The sequence below is a fragment of the Acomys minous genome (genome assembly GCF_964271855.1).
Source record: "Acomys minous genome assembly, chromosome: 16".
NCBI lineage: Eukaryota > Metazoa > Chordata > Mammalia > Rodentia > Muridae > Acomys > Acomys minous.
In genome coordinates, this window is record NC_140498.1 from 39,435,831 (window position 1) to 39,457,097 (window position 21,267).

Below are 21,267 nucleotides of genomic sequence, written 5' to 3' on the forward strand. Positions count from 1 at the left end.
CTGGGCTGGCCAAGGAAGCGTGAGAAACCTACATTCTGAGCAGTGGGGGCCCCAGAGACGCCTGAGGCAAAGGCAGGTAGACTACAGCCTCACACATGTTCAAGAAGACAGTTCTCCAAGGAACAGCTCTCACCCACCCTGTCCACAGAGCCCCTGAACCCCACCCAAGAGGAGACCCTCTGGTGTCCCCTTATCCGTCAGCTGTCCTGACCACGTCAGCACTTGAGAAGCCCTCAGAGAGGCCATGTCACCCCAAGGGATTGACATGGAAGAGACATTGCTCCCCCAGCCACCCTCCCCCCCAGCACTGTCAGCCTGATGGGGCCCCGTGTTTGTACAAATCACAGATACCTTCAGCCCCATGCCCAGGGGAAAGGGTGGCCCAGGATGACCCCCAGCCTGAACCACTCAGTGCCCATGGTCCAAATGGGACTCAGTGACAACCTGAGCAGGAGCAAGCCCTGCCTCCTTGCACAGTTCTTACAGTTAGTTCTTCCCTGCTTCATGGGGACAAAGGATGGCCTCAGCTGTCCACTGGGCCTCATAGCCGAGCTGCCTAGCTGACTCAGACCCAGTGCCCCTCCTTAGAGGAGGGCTGGTTTTCCCAGGGGCGGGCCTGGCAAGCGGTCAGTGTGGAGAGTCTGCCTGGTAGACACGACTGCAGGTGCCCACAGAAGTCGTACGGGTGCTTTCCCCGGTCCCTCAGTGTCCCCAAACACTGGTGTGGGGTGAGGGCTGAGAGCTGGCACAGGTGGGGACCTCAGAGCCATTGTTATCCACAGACCATGGCCTTGAGGGCAGCTCGACCCCAGGAGTCCTGTGGAAGCCCCACGTGCGGCAAAAGTTTTTTACTGCTCCTCCTTAGTCTTGGTGAGTATGGGGTGGGTTGATTACCGGGAGAGGTAAGGAAGCCCAGGCCCTTCATGGGTTGGGACCTTGGAGGAGACTCTGCCTTCCCTCTGCTTTCTCCTTGGACCACTGCTAGGTGGCCTGGGTTCCAGGAGGGTCAGGGGCTGAGAACAATGAAAAACCTGATACTCCCAGTGGGGAAGCCCTGGGCCCCACCAAGTACAGGCTGTAAGATGCAATGGGGTGCAAGGGCCTTAACTCTCTCTACACCCAGTGGGGTATGCAGAGGGCTGGGGCCAGAGAATGGCCTAGTCCTCCCCCCAACCCCCCGCAGCCTCCCTTCTAGCTTTGTACCCCTTTGTACCCCACAGCGTGGATGCCACTTCTACAGACCCGGGCCACAAAGTCGGACCAGGTGAGGTCCTGTGTGTGTGTGGGGGCGGGGAAGTAGAGTGCTTTTCTATTCTAGTCTTGGGCCCGTGTGCTGTGTGTCCTCTCTACACATCGATAACATCCCATCTTAGTGCCCACTTTCAAAGATGGAAGTTGAGCAGAGCGTTGCTGAGCCCAGAGAGCAGCAGAATCCTGGCTGCAGCCGGGCCCTGAAAGAAGCTGAGCTGGGAAGCAGTGGCTCCCTTGGGTGTTAAGTCACAGGCCCTAGAAGTAGCTAGACTCAGGCAGTACCTGGCCCCTGAAACAGCTGAGCCCAAGCTCTTAGGGGAAGAAGCGCCTATCTGCTTGGGGAAATGTCAGCTAGGCCTTCTTTCCTAGGAGGCTGCGCTCCTCCGTGCTGTAGTGACCGGCACCCCTGACTTTGCCAGGTAGGTTCAGTAGTAGCTTTTGGGGTGCTCAGGAGCCCTTATGGGCTGAGTAGACAGATGCCAGACATCCAGGTCCCCAAAATCAGTGTCTTGTCTGGTCTCTCTACCCACCTCCCTCCCGACATGGCTGGCTCAGGGTTAAGGGAAAGGTTGTGTTGCAGGACACAAGGACCTCGTCTTCCAGGTTGTCACTTGTCCCAGGGAGGGCCACCAGAACTCCGGGGTCATGAAGGGAGGGTGTTCTGGGCAGGGAAGCACTTCTACGGGGACAGTGTTGGGTTCAGAAGCCAAGCCGTGTCCCCAGTCTCCCCACAGGCCTCTTTGGTGGCCTCACGTGTGATGAAGTATCTGGCCTGAGCTCGGAGCACGCCCGGGGGCTGGCTATGGCGGTGAGACAGAAGAACATAACACTCAACGTGCATCAGGTCGGTCCCCCGCCGTGGTCCTTGGGTGGATGAGGGAGACACACTATGGTGGTGGGGAAGTTGATACCACTGCTCGCCTTCATGCCCACTCAGGACCTGGTCCTGGCTGGTGGCTCCCCTCAGAGTTCCTCTTGCTGCCTAAGGTGACCGCTAGGTGGGCGTATCTACTGGGGCGTGCTGACGCTCTCTGGGCATCTGAATGTCTTCCTCCTGGGCCTGCTACCCTTCCTTAACTCTGAGATGGTCTTGCCGTCTCTCTCCTGGAGACCTGGCATCATTTTCAAGGCTCTGTCCTCAGAACCCGGTCAACGATGGCATGACTGGAGATGGATGGGGAGAGGGAGGCCAGCCTGTCTAGTCTATATGGATTCCAGAACAAGGCAGACCTGTCCCTGGCTCTCGAGGCAGCGGGATGGTCATGCCGCAGGCTATGTGGACAGAGCCAGGGTACAGTGTGTGGCATGTAGGGTGCCCCAGGCTGTCCTTGAGGGCTGTGGCCCAGAACAGTCCGAGCTGCATGTCCTGGTGTCTTCTGGCAGCTGCGATGTCTGGCACGTCGCCTTCCTAGGCACCTCACTGATGAGGAACTGGATGCCCTCCCACTGGACCTGCTGCTCTTCCTCAAGTAGGTCTCTAGCTGGGGACTTGGTCCCACCCACCCCTCTCCACCCCCCTGTCCCACCCACTCCGATGCCTGTGACTAGCCCTGGACTACAATGTGCAGTGACTGGGTGGCTTTGCCAGGGAGGCACTCAGTGGAGTGTCCTGTATCTATGTGTGTGTGTGTGTGTGTGTGTGTGTGTGTGTGTGTGTGTGTGTACATATACACAGTAATCAGCATGCCCCCTTCTCCACAGCCCAGCCATGTTTCTGGGGCAACAGGCCTGTGCCCACTTCTTCTCCCTCATCTCTAAAGCCAATGTCGATGTCCTCCCACGAAGATCTCTGCAGCGCCAGAGGCTGCTACGCGAGGCTCTGAAATGCCAGGTCTGGAATGGCACCGTCTCCTAGAGGTGGGGACAAAGCACAGAGGGGGTTTGGTTGTTTCCCTAAGGTGCTGAAGCTGGCTGTGTGTGCAGGGCGTGCATGGATTTCATGTGAGTGAGGCAGATGTGCAGGCTCTCGGAGGCCTGGCCTGTGACCTGCCTGGGAAATATGTGGCCGAATCTTCAGAAGCCCTCCTGCCCTGGCTGGCAGGGTGCCGAGGACCCTTGACCCAGGACCAGGAAGAGGCGGTCAGGGAGGCTCTGAGGAGCGGAGGAGCCCCGTATGGGTGAGTCAGAATGGCTCAACATATAGGCATAGATGTGAGGATGTCCACAGCCAGACTAGGTTTCTCATGGCCAGGTCTCTCCTGCTGTATCCTGTCAGGCCTGGTTCCTCAGGAGGCTGCACACCCTTGACCTCTCCGCTGAGGGATTGTCTGACCCAGTTCCTATCTCCTCTTCTCGGTCTGGGGCCACATTCTGGGTTCCTGAGCTGAGACCCCTGTTTCTGGACAGCCCCCCATTGAAGTGGTCCGTCTCCACCCTGGATGCTCTGCAGGGCCTGCTGGTAGTGTTAGATGAATCCATCGTCCACAGTATCCCCAAGGTAAGGCCCTGCCATTCAGCCTGGCTTTGAAGCTGCTGGCCTTGAGACTCAACCTGCCATGCTCCATCCTCAGGATGTCAAAGCTAAGTGGCTGCAAGGCATCGCCAGGGGCCCTTCCTGGCTGGATCCTAAGCTGACCGGCATGCTCCCAAGGTTCCGGCGGGACACAGAGGGTGAGCCCAGAGCCACGTGCATTGGGTAGCAGCCTGGTGTAGGACGGTAGGGATACAGGGTCTAGCACTGTAGTGTTTCATTTGCTCTCACCGGTGGCCATTCCTGGTTCCTCAGCTTGGTCACTCATAACTTCAGAGGGTGAATAGGATTGCCCCATTTTGTGAGTGGGTAAACTGAGGTCAATGTGTCATGGTAGATGTGGGAGGAGGGAGAGTTAAGAGGAACATACTGCCTCTGCCTCTTGCCTACCCCTGCAGGGAAAGCCTGCCCCCCAGGGCGGGAGCCCACCCAGGTGGATGAAGACCTCATCTTCTACCAGAACTGGGAGCTGGAGGCCTGCGTAGATGGCGCCATGCTGGCCAGCCAGATGGACCTTGTGAATGAGATGCCCTTCACCTACGAGCAGCTCAGTATCTTCAAGCACATACTAGACAAGGTAATTCCTAATGGGCTCCCATCTGCCCGCTGTACCCAGGGCTACGGCCGCAAGAGTTGCTCTGGCCCTCACGGCCCATTCTTTTACAGACCTATCCACAAGGCTACCCTGAGTCCCTGATCCGGCAGCTGGGTCACTTCTTCCGATACGTTAGCCCTGAGGACATCCACCGGTGGAATGTGACCTCACCAGACACAGTGAAAACTCTGCTCAAAGTCAGCAGAGGGCAAAAGATGGACGCTCAGGTAACATCTACCCCAGGGGACGTGAGGCCTGATATAGAAAATGCCACATCTTTCACTGCCCCAAGGCGCCTTAGTGGGTTCCTCCCACAGGTGATTGCCCTAGTTGCCAGCTATCTTCGGGAAGGAGGCCAACTGGACCTGGACATAGTGAAAGCCCTGGATGGCATCCCTTTCACCTACCTATGTGACGTCAGGCCCCAGGATCTGCACTCTGTACCCTCCAGTGCCATGTGGTGAGTTCTGGCGCGCTCCGCGGGGCTGAGTGGATGTGCAGAGCTTCCTAACTGTTCCCATGTCCCATGATGTCCCCCAGGCTGGTTGGACCTCAAGACCTGGACAAATGCAGCCAGCGGCACCTGGATGTCCTCTATCCGAAGGCCTGCTTAGCCTTCCAGAATGTGAGCAGGCCGGAATACTTTGAGAAAATCAGGGCATTCCTGGGTGAGTCAAAGCACACACGAGGGGTGGACACAACAGAGGCACTACAGACCCCACAGACAAGACATGTGCCACCAAGTCTACCCCCTCCCTACCCCATCCAGGGCGTCCTGGGCATATTTGAGATCTGACACTGATGACTTTGGCTCTCCCACCCCTTCTGACCCCAGTGGTCAGGACAGTTGCTAAGCACAGAAGGGCGTGGCCATTCTCCAGGAAGAAGATAATCTCTGAGAAACTGAGTGTACTATAGTGAAAGGCAGGACTGCCCTATGCTAGGAGTTTTCAAACTGGGGCCTCGACACCTGCAGGTGGGGCCTCCATGGAGGACCTGCGGGACCTCAGCCAGCAGAACGTGACCATGGACATAGCCACTTTTAAGAAGCTGCGCGTGGATGCCCTGGTGGTAAGCGGAGGTGGGAACCCCTGAGGGAGGGGCTCAAGACGTGCACTACAGAAAGTGGCCAGGCTTCCTGAGGAGAAGGGCTTGGGGCTAAGTGGGGGGGTCCTTCCATGGGATGGAGGTCCTTTTGTCAGGTAGAGCCTCATGAGGGGGACCTTGTGTAAAGCAGGGGTGTAGGAGAGACAAGAGATGGGACTTCATGAGGAGGGGTCGGAGCTTACAAGGGGCTGTCTAGACAGGCTCTGCGAGAAGATGTGTGGCCTCATGAAGGCCCCCTTGTATAGAGGGGTTGACATTATTTGGGCTGTAGTTTACTCACAGTGGACCCTCCAACCTTCTGGGAACCTAGAGACCCTGATGGCTACCCTATACTCTGGTAGGGGCTCACTGTGGCTGAGGTACAGAAACTTCTAGGGCCACATGTTGTGGACCTGAAGACCGAGGAGGATAAAAGCCCTGTCCGGGACTGGCTCTCCCGGCAGCAGCAGAAAGACCTGGACAGGCTAGGTTTGGGACTTCAGGGCGGCATCCCCAATGGCTACCTGGTCCTGGACTTCAATGTCCGAGGTGAGTTGGGGCTGCCTGTGGGCCGAGCTGGGGGATGGAGTCAAAGTCTGAGCTGTCTCCTCTCTTTGCAGAGGCCTTCTCCAGTGGAGCCCCACTCCTTGGACCAGGATTTGTAATTGCATGGATTCCAGCTCTGCTCCCAGCTTTAAGACTAAGCTGAGACCACCACCCCTAATGCTTCTGGCCTCAGCCCTACTGTGGAGCCCCATCTTGATTAGGAGCAAGTACGGGGCAGCGGGGGGGGGGGGTCATTGCCAAAGGACTCTTGAGCTTAATAAACAGTGACATGTGCCCCCCTTGAGATGTCCTGTAGTGTTTCCAAGACCAGCCAGAGAGTGATTTTGGGCTTTCTCATGATCACATAGATACAGCTCCCCGTGGCCACCCCTCTCACTGTCTAAGACAAAGGAATGGAAAATAGACCCCCAGGCAGGTTGCAGCTTTTCAAGGCTTTCGTGATGCAATTGCTGACATCTCCAAGGTAGTGGAAATCTTGAGACTCCAGCTGAGGGTTATGGAAAGCCCCACAGTCTAGGCCCTGCCAAGAGAATTCTGCTCCCAAACAAGGCCCTAGCAGAGACACAGGCTGTACCATAGCCTTGTGCTTTATTCAGATCCACCAGTGAGGGCAAGTGACACGAAAGTGACACCAATTCCACTTGTCTTGGAATAGGCCAGAAGATCCGGACCCTGTCTCCTCCTACCAATTTGTCCTTGTGGCTGGACAGGTCCTATCTCCTTATTGGCTCAGGTTCTGGGAGCTGAAGTGTGTATCAGAGCCAGCTTCCTCGGACGAGGGACAGACACGTCAGGTCCCCTGGGTCCTGGGACCTGTACTTCAGTCTAGGCAGGAGTCCTGCTCATTCTAGAAGGCTCCATTTGTCCTGAATCTGATGCTCAGGGGCTGACTGCCTTGGATCAGTGCCATTGGCAATGGCCAGGGTCCTAGTGTCCTGTGAGCAGTGCCCATTGGTCCTGAAGGTGCCTGACACAGTAGCAGCCACAGGAGACTGGAAGGCAGAGCCACAGCAAGGGACAGGTACCCCAGATGAACTGGAGGGCTTCCTGTAGGTGGAACAAGGAAGAAACCCATCATCAGTCCTGACTGGAAGATACCGCCCCCCACCCCCACCCACCATGACAGAATCCCTTCTGTACTTCATCCTTCCCTTTGTGGTCATGACAGCCAGGAGGTCAGTGAGGACTCCATCCATGGCTACTCTTCTGGTCTCAGCCTGGCCCCTTTTTGTGGTTTGGGGGGGGGGCATTTGTTTTATTTTTGTGGTGCTGAGAATTGAACCTGGGCCCTTGCACTTGGCTAGGCAGGTTCTTTCCACTGAGCTACATGCTCATCTGCCCCCCCCATATATATATCATATATATATATATATATATATCACACACATATATACATATATATATATATATTTTTGAAGCAGGTTATCTCCAAGTTTCTCAGGCTAGCCTTAAACTTGCTTTCCAGCTTAGGCAGGTCTTGAACTTGCAATCTTTCCCCATCAGCCTCCTGAGTAGCTGGGAGGACACCCCTGAGCCACCAGGCTTGGTCCTGGTTTGATCGGTTTTAGACAAGGTAAACTGTGTCATTATAGATGGCCCAGCAAGCAATGATCTGTGCCACCTGTGACACATGATCGACCCAAGGAGGCAAATGAAAGACAGAGACAGCCAGGGGTTTGCAAAGGATAGGAACAGGGGTGTGGACCATACCTGAGGCAGGGGCGACACCATCATTCCCTGGCAGATCCGAGGTATGGTCCAAATTGGATGGTGGGTAGGCAGTGTTGGGGGGCCGGTTGTAGGCCAGTGTGGGGCTGGCGTCCAGGCCCATCTCCGACAGGTCTGACATGTTGTGGCTGTGCATCCACAGGATGACACTTGGATGGTTGCGGGCCTTCTGCAGGTCCCCCACATTCTCGCCCAGCAGGCTTCTCACGTTGTCCACACCCATGTTCTGCAAATGAAGACACAGAGTTGGGGAAAGGTGGTGTGAGGACCCCACACGGGGCTGCCTTCCCTCTCAAGGACCCAGCAAGGCCAGTGCTGCTCCCAGAACTGACCAGGATGGGGACTGTGGCGCACAGAGGCCACCTGCCATCTGCACTTGTCTGGCTTTGGGACATATGGGTCTGAGACCTGGGATTCACAGCTTGGCCAACCCTGCCCTATCTGCCTACCATAGAGACAAGACTCCCAGCCTGGCAGTAATCTAGCACTCAAGACACTGAGGCAGGAGGATTGTGAGTTCCAGGCCAGCCTGGCTACAGAATAAGACCACATCTCAACAAAACAAAATAGGGGTAGCCCCTGGGCCCACCTTCAACATGAGGGGGTTAAGGTTGGTGAACGTATCAATGTCCATGGATATGTTGGCCTGGGCCAGGTACTGAAGTTCTTCTAAGGGGGCACCACCTAGAGAGAGCAGTATTGAGAGACAAAGAGGCAGAGGACATGTGTGTGTGTGTGTGTGTGCATGTGTGTGTGTGTGTGTACGTGTGTGTGTGTGTGTGTGTACGTGTGTGTGTGTGTGTGTGCGCGTACACACACATGTACGTACAGGAGGAGGGGCGTAACACACAGGGCAAAGGCAGGGGTATATTTATGAGAGGCAAAGGGCAGAGATGGCGTAGTGCAGGGCTCACCAAGGTAGGGGCGTATTAAGTAGTAGTATTCTCCCACGCTGCTGGTGTTCCCAAAGACCTCATGAGCCTTGGTGAAGAGCACATCCTTCCGACTCTGAGGGCAGAGAGAGATGTCTGGAGCCCCGGCCAGCCTGGGAGTGGGATGAGGCACATGAGTAGAAAGCTCCTGAACTGGACCAGTGAGTATAGCCTCCACCCCTTGAAATAGAGATTTCTTCTAGCCCTCTGTCCTGGGTGAAAGTATACCCCTCCCCAAATGTAAATCCACCTGGTGCCCCAGAAGGTGGCTTTATTTGGAAATAAGACATTCTTGGCAGATGAAATCAGGTTATCCACAGTTAGGTTATCCCTAATTCCATGTCCTGGTGTCCTTATGACAAGTGGAGGTGTTAGGTATAGACACACAGGTAAGAGCAAGTCAGACAGGACTTCCTGTGAGGTTCAGGGGGCCCTGGCTTTGTGGAAGTCTTGGCTTTGCACTTCTGGCCTCTAGAAGTCCTAGAGAATATATTTCTTATTGTTGCTGTTGATTTTTGAGACAGGGTTTCTCTGTGTAGCCTTGGCTGTCCTGGACTTGTTTTTAGACCAGGCTGGCCTCGAACTCACAGAGATCCTCTTGCCTCTGCCTCCAAAGTGCTGGGATTATGGGCATGCATCACCGCCGCCCTGCACTTTTCTTATTTTTTATATTATTTGTGTGTGTACACATGTGCGTGCACCACGGTACATGCGTGGAGGTCAGAGGCTAGCCTGAAGAAGTCAGTGCTTGTCTTCACTGTGCGGAGCCTAGAGAGTGAACTCAGGTTTTGAGACGTGGTGGCAAGCACCTTTATGCTTTGAACCATCTTGCTCTCTTTGGTGTGTGTCCCATCACTGGGCATGTGTGCACGCGTGCGCATTTGCATCTGTGTGCACATGCATGTGTGCAGCCCCGAGGGTGACTTCAGGGTCCATCATTTCAGCCAGACTGGCTGGCCAGCAAACCCCAGGGATCTAGCTTGCTGTCCGTTTCCCCAGGGCTGGCACTACAGGTGTGGCTCTTATCGCCAGCTTTTTGTTGGGTGCTGGAGATCTGAATTCAGGTTCGTTGCTTGTGTTTCAAGCACTTTACAGGCTGAGCTGTCTCCCGCGCCGTTTGTGATATTTTCTTACGGAGGTCCAATAAACCTCTGAAGGCGTGGCTTGGACCGTTCTACCCCAGCTCCCCAACCTCGGCTTCCCCCATGCCTCACGCCCAGAAGGTAGTTGTCTGGGAGGCTTCACCGGAACTCTGAGGGCTGGATAATCTGGATCTGTTTGAGGCTCATCCAGCAGAGACGGGAACCCCCGATGGCCACCAGAAGAGCGCCAGTGACCTTGCCGTTATGGTCCAAGAACCTTTGGAGAACTGCCTGGAAAAGCAGGGCCAGGCTCAGTGGGTCAACTGGACCAGCCAGCTTCAGCCCCGTCGCCTCCCCCGCCACCTTCACCTCTGTCTGGTTGTCCAGAGCTGCATCTGAGGCCAGCAGGACCATCACTGTGTCTCCGGATGTGATGTTCCATTGGCTTATTTCAGCGAGGGAGTAGAGGTAGACCAGCGAGGAGATGAGATGCAGCTGGTCCTCGGGGATGCCTCGTGGGTAGATCTGAGGCAGGTGGGCAGTTTTGAAGTTGTAGCCGAGCCCTCTAGCCTCTACCCCGTATAGACCATCCACACACCTGAGTGAGCTTGGCTTTGACGACACGCTGGCACTCCTCGGGCAGGGGGTGTTGGAGCAAGGGGTCCAGGTTGGCCCTGAGCACACGTGTGCCCAGGCAGGACTCCAGCTGGGTGCAGTCGTAATGCACCAGGAAGAGGTCATCGTGCAGGGTGGCGGCTGTGATGTTGCCACGGACACAGGATCTCCCTGCAAGGTGTGCTGATGAACAGAGGCTGGCAGACAAAGGCCAGAGCTGACAACTTGCTGGCTTTGGGACCCAATCTTTAACCCTGGCCTCCGGCTTTGATCTTGTTTGCTTTTGGCGGGCGGAGTCTTGCTACGTATTGCAAGCTGGTCTCAAACTTATGATCCTTAAGATCCCCTTAAGCGCCACCCAGCCCGGCCCATTCTACTTCTAATCATGACGAGATGTTTACTTGCTCCTTGTTCATGGTCTCTAGCCAAGAGCTTGGCCCAGACTAGGCCAAGATTAGGAGTCCAGACTGGGAAAGGCATAGTGTCCCTAGTACACGGTGATCACACTGACCTGTGCGACGCTTGGGCCTTGCGGACGCCGAACTGGGCTTGGACTCTAGGAAGTTGGTGATGAAGCGTCTGGCATCACGCCTGTTCAGCTGGCCTGCTCGGCAAGCAGCCACCATGCTGCGGAAGAAGTCCAAGCCCACAGCCTGGCCGAGGCAAGTGTGTCCACTCCCAGGCATAGGACCGGGTCAGCCTAGCCCCTCCCTCTGCCCCCACCTGCCCTGTGTGCTGTGATAGGAGTATGCAGGGCCACCACTCAAGGCTCAGAGTGGCTGTGTGGCCCTCATGGTCCTGGAGGGATTGGTGGTACCCACAGCCAGTCCCATTCCAGGTACCTTCCTACCTCCTGCACCTTCTCCCACAGGTGGGGGCTGATGTAGGTGGCCAGAGGTCCAAGGGCCTGTAGCCCCTCCAGGTTCCAGGAGCCAGGAGGCCTGGTGCATGGGAAAGGGTGCTGTGTTGGCGTGTAATGTGCCGTCCCATCCCCCAAACTGGCTGGAAAGATATTCATTGGCTCTTAACTCTGAGCCAGTGCCCACACAGTTTTAGGGGTCTGTCTTGCTATGAGCCCTAGGTGGTAGGAAGCAACCTTAAGCCAGCACCTCACTGCCTCAACCTGCAATGTCAGAGTGAGGCTGAGGCTGGGCTTAGAATTCAAATAAAAGCAAGACTGTAGGAAAGCATCGCTGCCACCCTGGGTTCAACCCTCAAGCTTCCTCCCATCATATCCCAAGGAAGGAAGCCCTCTAGCCCCCATGTTCCACAACCTCCCCTCGCCCCTGCCCCCCCCCCCGCCAACCCTCATCCTTGAACCCCCACCCACCCAATTTGTGTCTTCCCACTGGCCAGGAGGGTGTTGAGGGCAGCTGTCTGCATGACAGTTAGCCTTGGGCAGCGAAGCAGGTTCTTCAGCACGCAGGGGTCTGCAGTCACGATTTGTGGTGCCTCCATGTCACATACCAGGACCCCGAGAAGCCCCAGGTTTGACGCACTGAGCTGTAGGTTGGGTGTCCCCTGCAGGGACAGTAGGTCAGGTACTCAACAGGTGACTGACTGGGCCTCCCTGTTCAATCCTATCCCCACCTGAAGCACCTACCAGACAGGCCAAGGCTGTGTGCTGTAGGGCGACTCTCTGGTTGGGCAGGTTGGCCAACAGTTCTGTGTCCCCTTGGGCAGCGTGGTGAATGAAGGCCCGGCAGTTGGTTTCCCTCACCTGGCTCAGACTGAAGGCAAGTGGAAGGATGTCAGGGAGGCAGGACTGGGTCTCCCACCAGCCTTCCCAGTGTCCCCAGGGTGGCCCAACCACGACTGGCAGGCACCTAAATGACAAGGCCGTGGCAGGGTCACTCACTTGTAGAAAAGCAGGAGGTTGGGTGGGTGGAACTCAAAGTCATCCTGGAGACCTAGCCGTGCAGCGAGGTTGGCTAAGCAGCTGAGCTGAACAGGGGCAGAGGTTGAGCAGCAGGTCACTGTCTGTCCAGAGTGGACTGGCCCTGGCGGGACACTGCTCATCCCCTATGCCCCTCAGCAGAAGGCACATTTTAAGAAGGAATTGGAGAAATATGTGAGGGGAAAAAACAAACAAACAAACAAACAAACCCTGCAGCAGCACAGAGATGAGAAGGCAGGTGGGAAATACAAGGCCCGAGACAGATAGTCCTGAGAGAAGCAAACGGGCAAACTGCAGGTAAAAGCCAGAGATGAAGCAGGTGTGGAGGTGCACACCTTTAATCCCAACAATCTAGATACGGAAGAAGGCAATCTCCCTGAGCTGGACGCCAGCCTGGTCTACATAGTGAGTTCCAGGGCAACCAGGACTGTGAGACCCTGCCTCAAAAAAAAAAAAATCTACCCTGGCATGGTGGCACATGCTTTCAGCACTCAGGCGGCAGAGGCGGGTAGATTTCTGTGAGTTTGAGGCCAGCCAAGGCTATACAGAGAAACCCTGTCTGGAAACAAACAAACAAACAAAATCTAGAGATGTTCACATTAGAACTGCAGTTGTTCAACTATTTACAAGTTATAACTCTCACCTCAGGTGACTGGCGCCACAAGTGTTAAAAGTGGGTTAGCTTTGCCTAGGAAGTGTTGGTTCTTTGTTCATTCGTTCCTTCCTTCCTACCTTCCTTCCTTTACATGGTTTCACTATGTAGCTTGTCTGACCTTGAACTCAAGATTCTCCGGCGTACTGAGATGACAGGCACACAACATCATGCCTATTGTGGGGAGCTGTCTCCATGCTCCTGTGTGGGCACTGACAGATTCTGCTTTTCAGGGAATGGGCTCACTTCATCTAAGTTGTCACAACTCTGTGCACGTACGGGCATTTCTTTACAATCCCTTTACTGGCAGGGGCAGCAAAGGCCCTCGCTTGTTTCCGCCATCAGCAATCTGGATCTTTCCCCTCTCTCCAATAGTCAGTGAGCGGCTCTTCACCTCCTCACACGAGCAGCGTCTAGCGTTGATGGTTTCCTTCCAGCTTCGTTCATTTTTACCTCCGACTTCATCTTTCTGTCTCTTCCTTTACGTTTCTTTCTAGGGTTTTTTTTTTTTTTTCTCATTTCCCCCTGGTAGAAAAACTGAACCGTTGAGTTCACATATTTTTCTTTTTAACATTTACATTTTTGATTTATTGTGGCGGTGGCGGGGCTGCATATATGCTGTGGCCTGCATGTGGAGGTCAGAGAACAGCTTGTGGGAGATGATTCTCTCTTCCCACCATGGCTAGGAGGACTTGCTGCTCCTGCACAGAGCTTGAGTTTGGTTTGCAGCACTCACATGATGGCCAACAACCATCGTGTGTGTGTGTCACATATATGCCGGGTGCCCGCAGAGATCAGTAGGTGGCATGAGATGCCTCAGAACTGAAGTTATGGATGGTTGGGAGCCAGCACGTTGGTGCTGGGAATTGAACCCAGGTCCTATGGAAAAGCAGCCGATACTCCGCTGAGCCATCTCTCCAGCCCATGAACAGAACTCTCAAGACTTTTTCCTCAGGGGTGAGGAGTCATGTTTCCCCAGCCTGGTCTTGAACTCACTGTGGAGCCAAGTGTGGCCTTAACTCTTTTTTTTTTTCTTTAAAGAAATTTAAAATATGTGTGAGTGTTTTTCTGCATTTATGTCCATGTATGTGTGCACTACTGGAAGAGGCTAGGAGAGGGCGTTGGACCCCCTGGAACTGGAGTTACAGACGGCTGTTGGCCATCACACCAACACACATAAATTAAAAAATTAAATAAATAAAAAACATTTTTTAAAAAAGATAGATCTTTTTAAAAGAATGTGTTGTTTAGCCAGGTGGCGATGATGCGCGCCTTTAATCCCAGCACTCGAGGAGGCAGAGGCAAGCGGATCTCTGAGTTCGAGGCCAGCCTGGTGTACAGAGCAAGTTCTAGGACAGCCAGGGCTACACAGAGAACCCCTCTCTCAGAATTCAAGAGTGTGTTGTTCAGTTTCCAAGTATTTGAGAGTTTTGCATCTAGCTTTCTGCAGCTGATTTCTTGTTCCTGTTCACTGTGTTCCGGGAGCAGGTACTGCATGACCCTTGCATTGCAAGGTTTGCGGAGGTGAGTCTGAGAGCCAGTGACACGTCTGTCTCGTAAGAAGCATGCATTGTCGTGGGATAAAGCCGTCTGCACGTATCAGCTCCAGGCAACTGGCTGAGCTGCTGAGTGAACGCCTCTGTGTTCTTGATTCCTCTGCTGCCCCTGACCTGTCCTGACAGGCAGCCAACACCACCGCCTACCACAGTGGATTTACCCACTTCTCCTTCCATCCCATCAGTGTGTGCAATGTGCATCTGGACACTTTAAGGTGAGGTGCACACATGCTAAGGGTTATCTTAAAAAAATAAAATCTTTCTATTCAGTCTCCCTGCCCAGCCCCTCAAACGCTGAGGTTGAAGGCCCGTGCCACTGGATCTGGCTGTTTCCTCCTACTAACTTGGTCAGATACAGGGCCAACAGGGCTCATCTGGCCTCTCACAGTCTAGGCTCCTCAGCCTCAGTTGAGAGAGAGGCCAGTGGGCTGAAATATCGCCCCCTCATGAGCCCTGGGGCTGGACCACACCAAAGAGGCGTCACATCCTAGGTGAGCCTAGGGAGGGTCCACAGGCACTGGGCAAGCCCTCGACTGCTTCAAGTAAAGGCAGAAGCACCCTGTAGACAGATTTTCTGGAACATGCTGGAACCACCCAATGTGAGTGTTCATCACACACAGTGGAAGAGTCCCCTCCGAAGGGCTGGACTACTTGTCACATTGGGACCACCAAAAATCACATGGCTAGGTGGCCTAGAGGTTAACGGGAGGTCTCGGAGACGCCGTCTGCTTCAGGGAAGCTGGGTGCCACCCCCCAAGTCCTTGCAGAACTGCCCCTCCAGCTGTCTCCTCTAGTGTCCTGGTCAGCCTGCAACGCCTGCGCTCTTTCCCTGCCCTAGAAGCACTCACCTGCCAGGCTTTGAGTGGGACCCTCTGGGAAGCCAGGCTTCTGATTAAAGTGGAGAGCTGTTCCCGGGGCAGCTGGCTGGCTGGCAAGCACCAAAAGTTCTGCAGGAGGGAGGTGTTGTCCCTGCAAAGAAGGGGGAGGTTATGCTGGGTCCAAAGGGGAGGACCCTGAAGAAAGGCACGGAAGGCTTTGCCTACTACAAGGGCACTGAGGTCACTCAGCTGTCCCCACCACGGAGGGAGTAAGGGGCAGGGAGTGTCGGTTACAGATAAGATTCCCAGCCCCTCTCCCTCTTCCTTCCTTCCTTCCTTCCATCTTTCCTTCCTCCCTTCTTTCCTTCCTTCCCTTTATCCATCCACCCTAGAAGACCTTGCTAGGGCCAGGCTCTCAGTTGGATGAGACTTTAACATGGCTCCTGCCATCACTTCTGGTGCTCGGGCTCAGTTGTCTTTGAGCTCAGACTGGACCAGTCCTGATGCCTGCTGAAGGGTTTGGGGGTCACATGCTGGGTGACCATGGGTGATTGGCTCATTGATGAATATCGCTCTCAAGAAATGGGGGAAAAGCCAAGCCCAGGCCCCGAGAGTCCTGGTCAGAAGGAAATGACTAAGCTAAAATGACTTGAGGACTAGTGGTGGCTTTGAAGGCCCTGGACCTTGCACAAGCAGTAAGGGGTGACGGCCTAGAGCCATGGGGGAGCCCGGGGGACAGTGGCTGAGGTTGCAAGTCTCTTTTGGTTGAGGCTTCTTGTGATCATGACCACACTGTTGACGATGGTCAGGGCCTTGCCGGTGTATAACTGACATTGGACCCTGGAAGCAGGCCGGCCAGCAAGTGGTGCTGAAGTCAGGCTAAGCTCTCTAGGTCAGAGATGGCAAACACTGGCCATGTCCGGGCCTTATGTGCAAACCCTGGACATAGTCCCTCCCCTGGAACCACCATTGGAGGGCTCAGGACCACATCTCCTCTCCATTTCGTCTCAGGAAAGGGTTTGCCCAGCTTGGGTTTTGCTCACCTGACCCATGTGGTGGCTTCACTAGCATTCAAGCGTCCCTTGGGGAAGCCCTTAGTCTGAGCACCAGAGCAGTGGGCAGTGAGGGACAGGAGGAGGGCGAGACCCGGGCTTGCCAGGGCACCTGCAACAGAGGGACCGTGAGGGCATGAGCAGGGGCTCCCTGTGACTGAAATCCCAAAACTCAAGAGACAGAGAATTGTCTCCACTTGGTTCTGTGGTGGGACACGAAAGGGTCTCCCAGCCCAGGAGGAGGGGGCTTGTTTCCAGTGACGCCTCTCTTGTTACTCAGATAGAGCAGGCTCTTAGCAAAATCTCTTATGCTGCAGCAACAGGGCCTATGGAAGATGGCCATGCTCTGGTGTCCTTTGCGGACCACTCTCCTCCCAGCCCCCTGGCCTGGTTTACGCTGGGACTGCCAAAGAGGGCTTGGTCTATGTCTAGCCACAGGCCTGCCTTGTCCACACTAGGACCCCAAAGACTGTGTTGGTGGGACTGTGGCTTCTGTGCTCTTTTGTACGACACTAGCTGGCCTGTGTATGGGGGACCTCACTCTCCTCCCTTCCATTCCTTGCAGCCGGTCCCCAAGTTTTGGTTCATGTGGATGAGGTGTACAGACCAAGAAGAACCTCCCACCTCTGCAGGAGCATGACCCCAAACCCCCCAAGGGCCCAGGCATCCCCTTCTGTGTAGAAATGTTTTCTCACCCACTCTGGAGCCCGTAGCTGACTGTCGGAGGGTTCTGATCATCCTGGCTGAAGTGTCTCAGAGCAGGGAAGGCCGAACGCTGTAGGTTGTAGGTCCAGGCCTAGCTGCAGATGAGGCAGGGAGCGACTTAGGTTAGCTTCACGGGAGATGATAAGGGAGAAAGAAAGAGAGCCAGCGTCAATATCCTGCAAGGTGCCTGACCCTGCCTGGGGAGGAAAACAGCCCCACAAACAAGCGTCACAAGCACAGGGAGTGGCAGGGGAGGGGAGCTAGCGAACCTGGCCTTTCTTATCACAGGTCGGGCCCGGGGGACCCACGGGTGCCTTGTCTCCAATTAGCAGATCTCACAAACAGCAGATCTCCCAGGCAGTGGGAAGAAGGGCCCCCCACACCCCGTGGCCCAAACCTTAAACATCAGCTGTCTCTGAGAAGACAAGAGGAGGCCCGGCCAGAACTGTGGGACTGCCCTGGGCCGCCGACTTCCCCCACCACAGGGCATACAGTCTGATGATTTTGGGGCACCTATGGCCTTCTGATTTGATGTGTGGCCCAAGAGGCACACTGGAAGGGTACTGCCCTGTATAGGGGGACAAAACAGGCTCAGATGCCTAGCAGCCTGCAACCCTGTGACTGGCCTGTGCCCCTGTCCTCACAGGTCTTACCTGAGCAGAAATATAGTCTCTGGTAGCGAAGGTGCTGTCCAGGGCCCAGAGAAGAGGCTACTCCTGACCAGACGGCCACAGGATATGATAGATCAAGTGTTCTAGACGCCAGGGATCCAGGCTCAGATTCTCAGTCCTTGCAGCTGGGCCCCAGGATTCAGGGCCAGTGTGGGGAGGGCTGTCATGGTTCCTGCTCATCTGCAAGCCTGGCCCAGGAGGTGGCATGGGACTGCCCTGCCTAGTCGGTCCACTCTGGCCGTGACACCTGCCAGGCAGGCCTGTGGAGAGGAGACTAGACTGTGCCAGGTGATGCTTGTACCAACCCCTGGGGCCCCAGGCATCGTATGCTCCTGATCTCCAGCCCCAGGAGAGACTCAGGCTGAGCTCGGGCTGAGCTCAGGGTTGGCAGACACCCAGCACACACCCTCCCCTTGAGGCCCAAGCGTCATTCAGAATGTGGGGAGGGGGCAGCCTGGAGTCACGTGTCCCAAGTCTCTGTGCACATAGGGGTATCTCAATCTGCACGGACTGCATCCCAGAGCTTACACCCGCAAGCTGTCCCCACACAGGACATTTGGCGCACACAGACAAGTATGGCGGCTGGGCATGGCTATTCCGTGCCTGTTAAAGCAGTGTCGTGCAGACATGTGGGCTGTGGCGCAGAGTGAGGATGCAGAGAGGCATACGGTGGACAGCTGTTCTAGGCTAAAGCTCGGCTCGGGGCCTGAAAGCTGCTGTCAAAACCTCAGGGGCACAATCATTATAAGGAAGGCCAAGATGATGGTTCCACCAGGCAAGCCTCTGAGAGGGCTAGGTAAGAGGAGAGTCTGCAGGAGGCACTTCCCAGCCTAACCTGCTGGACTGTCTTAGGAAACTGCCTCTGGGCTGAGGTGGATGGGTTCTGAGTATCCCAGGCCGAACCCTGGCTCCTAGCTCTGCCCATGGCCTACTTGAAGCTCTTACTTTGGAAGGGGCTGGGGGGGGGCGGAGGGGCAAGAAGACTCTAGAGCCTTGAGGCGTGTCATTTTGGTCTGAAGCTACATAGTCTGTCTGCGCCCAAAGTATCAGGCGACCAGCAGGCATGCATGCGTTGCAGCCCCGCGTGAGGCTGGCCGCTGTGCTAGCTGCAGACCATGACCCCTTAGGAGTTATCCCAGGAGTCCTGCCTGGTGGGTGCCTCATTAGACTGAGCTCAGGTGGTCTGGATGGGTCAGAGTCTTGCTCAGGGTGGATCTTACAGGGCTCCTGGGCTTCCCTCTGAACCAGTGTAGCAGGCATAGCAGTTCCCAGCTGTGGTGGTAGTGGGCGGGGGGGGGGGGCACTGAGGCATAGGGACTCCCATTCTGGAGGGGCAAGGTCCTGGGGACAGGGTCCCCAGTATAGAGCGCAGGCTGACCCTGAGCCCCAGCACCAACCTGGGGTCAAGGTCAGACTGCCAGTGGCGCTGTGGCTCCAGCACTGACCTGGGAACAGATTTTGGCTAAGGAGTCGGGGGTTTGTGTGTGTGTGTGTGTGTGTGTGTGTGTGTGTGTGTGTGTGTGTGTGTGTGTGTTTGTATTTGTTGACGTGGTATTGAATTTAGGGCCTTGAGCATGCTAGGCAAGCACTCTACCACTGAATCAGCGTCCCCGCTCCCCTCTTCCCCCCAACTCCCACCCGCACTCCCGCTTTGGCTTCAAAGGCTGCTCTGAATACTCAGGTGCCTGCCTGGAGGAGGTGTCATGTGATGGGGTCTTGACCTACTTCCAGGGCCCAGATAGGCTGGAGGAGACTTTCCACATTCTGGCTTGGGCAGAGGCCAGACACAGGGCTTTCCAATTTGGGTTTAGCCTCCAGGGCAGTCCTAGGCCCAGGGTCAAGAAATGGCCATGGCAACAAAGTTATTTGTTGATGGGGCCACACCCTATGCCTGTCTTCTGTTTATGCCTAACTGAACCCCCCTACAGCCTTGGACTAGTTCAAATCCTGGTTTTCCAGATGAGAAAAACGGGGGGCCCAGAGAGGCTGAGTGAGTGGCCCTGAGGCACACGGTAAGTGCCATCGCCTGAGAGGCTTGCTCAAGGCCTTCAGCACCCTGCCCTGAGGTGCTGGCCAGGCTGGCTTTGTCTTAGACGGGGCATTCTCCAGGAAGCCCTGTGTAATTGTTCTCTATCCTTTGATGCTTGCCCACCTCACAGCCACAGGATGAGGGTAGATGTGCAAAGGCAGCTCCCCCACGGGGACTCTGGAGGTGCAGCTGGGGGGTATCCCACCTGGGAGAGAGCAGGTGCTAGACCACGTGGGTAGGTACAGAGGGTCCTGGGAGACCATGAAGACTAGGTTGGGATTTTCTAGGCAGACATAGTTGTTGGGGGAGTGTTTTCTGGAGCAGGGCCTTGTTCAGGGCTTCTGCCCTGCCTTCCCTCCAACTCCTGTCTGCCTGTCTGTCCGCCTTCCCATCCTTCTCACTCCTGGCTCCATGGCCTCAACTTTCTACCCTGTTCCAGGCCTTTGTGAGAGTGCAGAGACCTCTCTTGCTCTGCACACTGGCCACGAGGATCCTGATGGCAAGCCATGGCTGGCACCTGGTACCTGACACAGCTGAGGTCTGGTAGAGCCTGTGACATGAGCACAGAAGTTCGGAGGAGTATTGCCCCCTGTCCTGTGCCCTGGAGGGTGCTGCCCATGGGTGGGGGCAGGGTCTGCCACTGCTGCTTCTTTATAATTGTGTGTGTGTATGTGTGTGTGTGTGATGTCTGCATGACAGGGGTGGGGTAGTATCTGCTGCTGCTGCTTCTTTATAATGTGTGTGTGTGTGTGTGTGTGTGTGTGTGTGTGTGTGTGTGTGTGTGTGTGATGCCTGCATGGCAGGGGTGGGGTAGTATCTGCTGCTGCTGCTTCTTTATAATCTCTGTGTGTGTGTGTGTGTGTGTGTGTGTGTGTGTGTGTGTGTGTGTGAAGACAGCGTTTGTCAGGTGTTAGTCCCTGCCTTGCACCTTCTTTGAGACAGTCTCTTATAGGTCACTGTCGTATACACCAGGCTAGCTGGCCCATAAGCTTCTGAGGACTCTCTTGTCTCCACCTTCCAGGTCACTGTAGAAACTTGTGCTTGTGAGCGACCATGTCTGGCTTTATGTGGGTTCTGGGGGTTGAAACCTAGGTCTTCACACATACGCAGCAAGCATGCTACCCACACCGACTCATTTCCCAGCCCCTCCAAGACAGGGTCTCTCTATCAGGCTGGCCTCCAGCTTGTTACATAGCTGAGGATGGCCTTGAACTTGGGATCTTCTTGCTTCCAACTCCTGAGTGCTGGGGTTACAGGTGTACACCACCACATAACGGATTGTTGTTTGCTTGAATGTACTGCTGGGGTTGGAAGCCAGGGTTTCATGAATGCTAAGTTGAGCTACATCCCCAGCCTTGTTTCCTCTTCAAAACGGGGCAGTTTGTCTTTGGTGGATGAAAGAAGCTGCTGGCCTGGCCTCAGAGGCAACGGCTCTTCCATGCTTGCCTCCTTATGCAGGCACTGGCCCCAAAGCTCTGGCATGTGCATGTTGGTGCTCAACTTCCTGAGGGGAAGCCTTTTGGGAAGTCTTGCTATATCCCTGCCTGAGGTCTGGGAGGGA

At 55.3% G+C, this 21,267-nt stretch overlaps 2 protein-coding genes across 4 annotated transcripts; one reads left to right on the forward strand and one right to left on the reverse strand.

Annotated features, from left to right (window-relative positions):
* Positions 1 to 598: 598 nt before the first annotated feature.
* Positions 599 to 6,246, forward strand: MSLN (mesothelin). 3 transcript variants are annotated; one of them, XM_084762902.1, is made up of 17 exons: positions 599 to 664; positions 783 to 870; positions 1,221 to 1,264; positions 1,621 to 1,670; positions 1,975 to 2,095; positions 2,635 to 2,720; positions 2,953 to 3,082; positions 3,175 to 3,368; positions 3,598 to 3,688; positions 3,762 to 3,861; positions 4,120 to 4,298; positions 4,388 to 4,543; positions 4,634 to 4,776; positions 4,857 to 4,984; positions 5,293 to 5,387; positions 5,765 to 5,951; positions 6,023 to 6,246. In XM_084762902.1, exons 2-17 carry the CDS (start codon positions 786 to 788, stop codon positions 6,109 to 6,111), a joined length of 1,878 nt encoding a protein of 625 aa, XP_084619028.1. In that variant the 5' UTR covers positions 599 to 664; positions 783 to 785; the 3' UTR covers positions 6,112 to 6,246. The 3 variants fall into 3 exon arrangements, with proteins under 3 accessions (XP_084619028.1, XP_084619029.1, XP_084619030.1); XM_084762903.1 differs by having other exon boundaries at positions 616 to 685; XM_084762904.1 differs by having other exon boundaries at positions 635 to 679.
* Positions 6,247 to 6,811: 565 nt separating this feature from the next.
* Positions 6,812 to 17,089, reverse strand: LOC311586374 (mesothelin-like protein; the record flags this gene model as incomplete). Its single annotated transcript, XM_084762321.1, is given in 16 exon segments — positions 6,812 to 6,858; positions 6,861 to 7,016; positions 7,680 to 7,923; positions 8,287 to 8,381; positions 8,612 to 8,742; positions 9,875 to 10,002; positions 10,081 to 10,236; positions 10,310 to 10,493; positions 10,834 to 10,979; positions 11,177 to 11,267; positions 11,657 to 11,847; positions 11,930 to 12,056; positions 12,185 to 12,270; positions 15,280 to 15,400; positions 16,293 to 16,413; positions 16,997 to 17,089. Coding segments are annotated over 16 exon segments (2,067 nt in total). The 5' UTR covers positions 17,040 to 17,089.
* Positions 17,090 to 21,267: the final 4,178 nt, after the last annotated feature.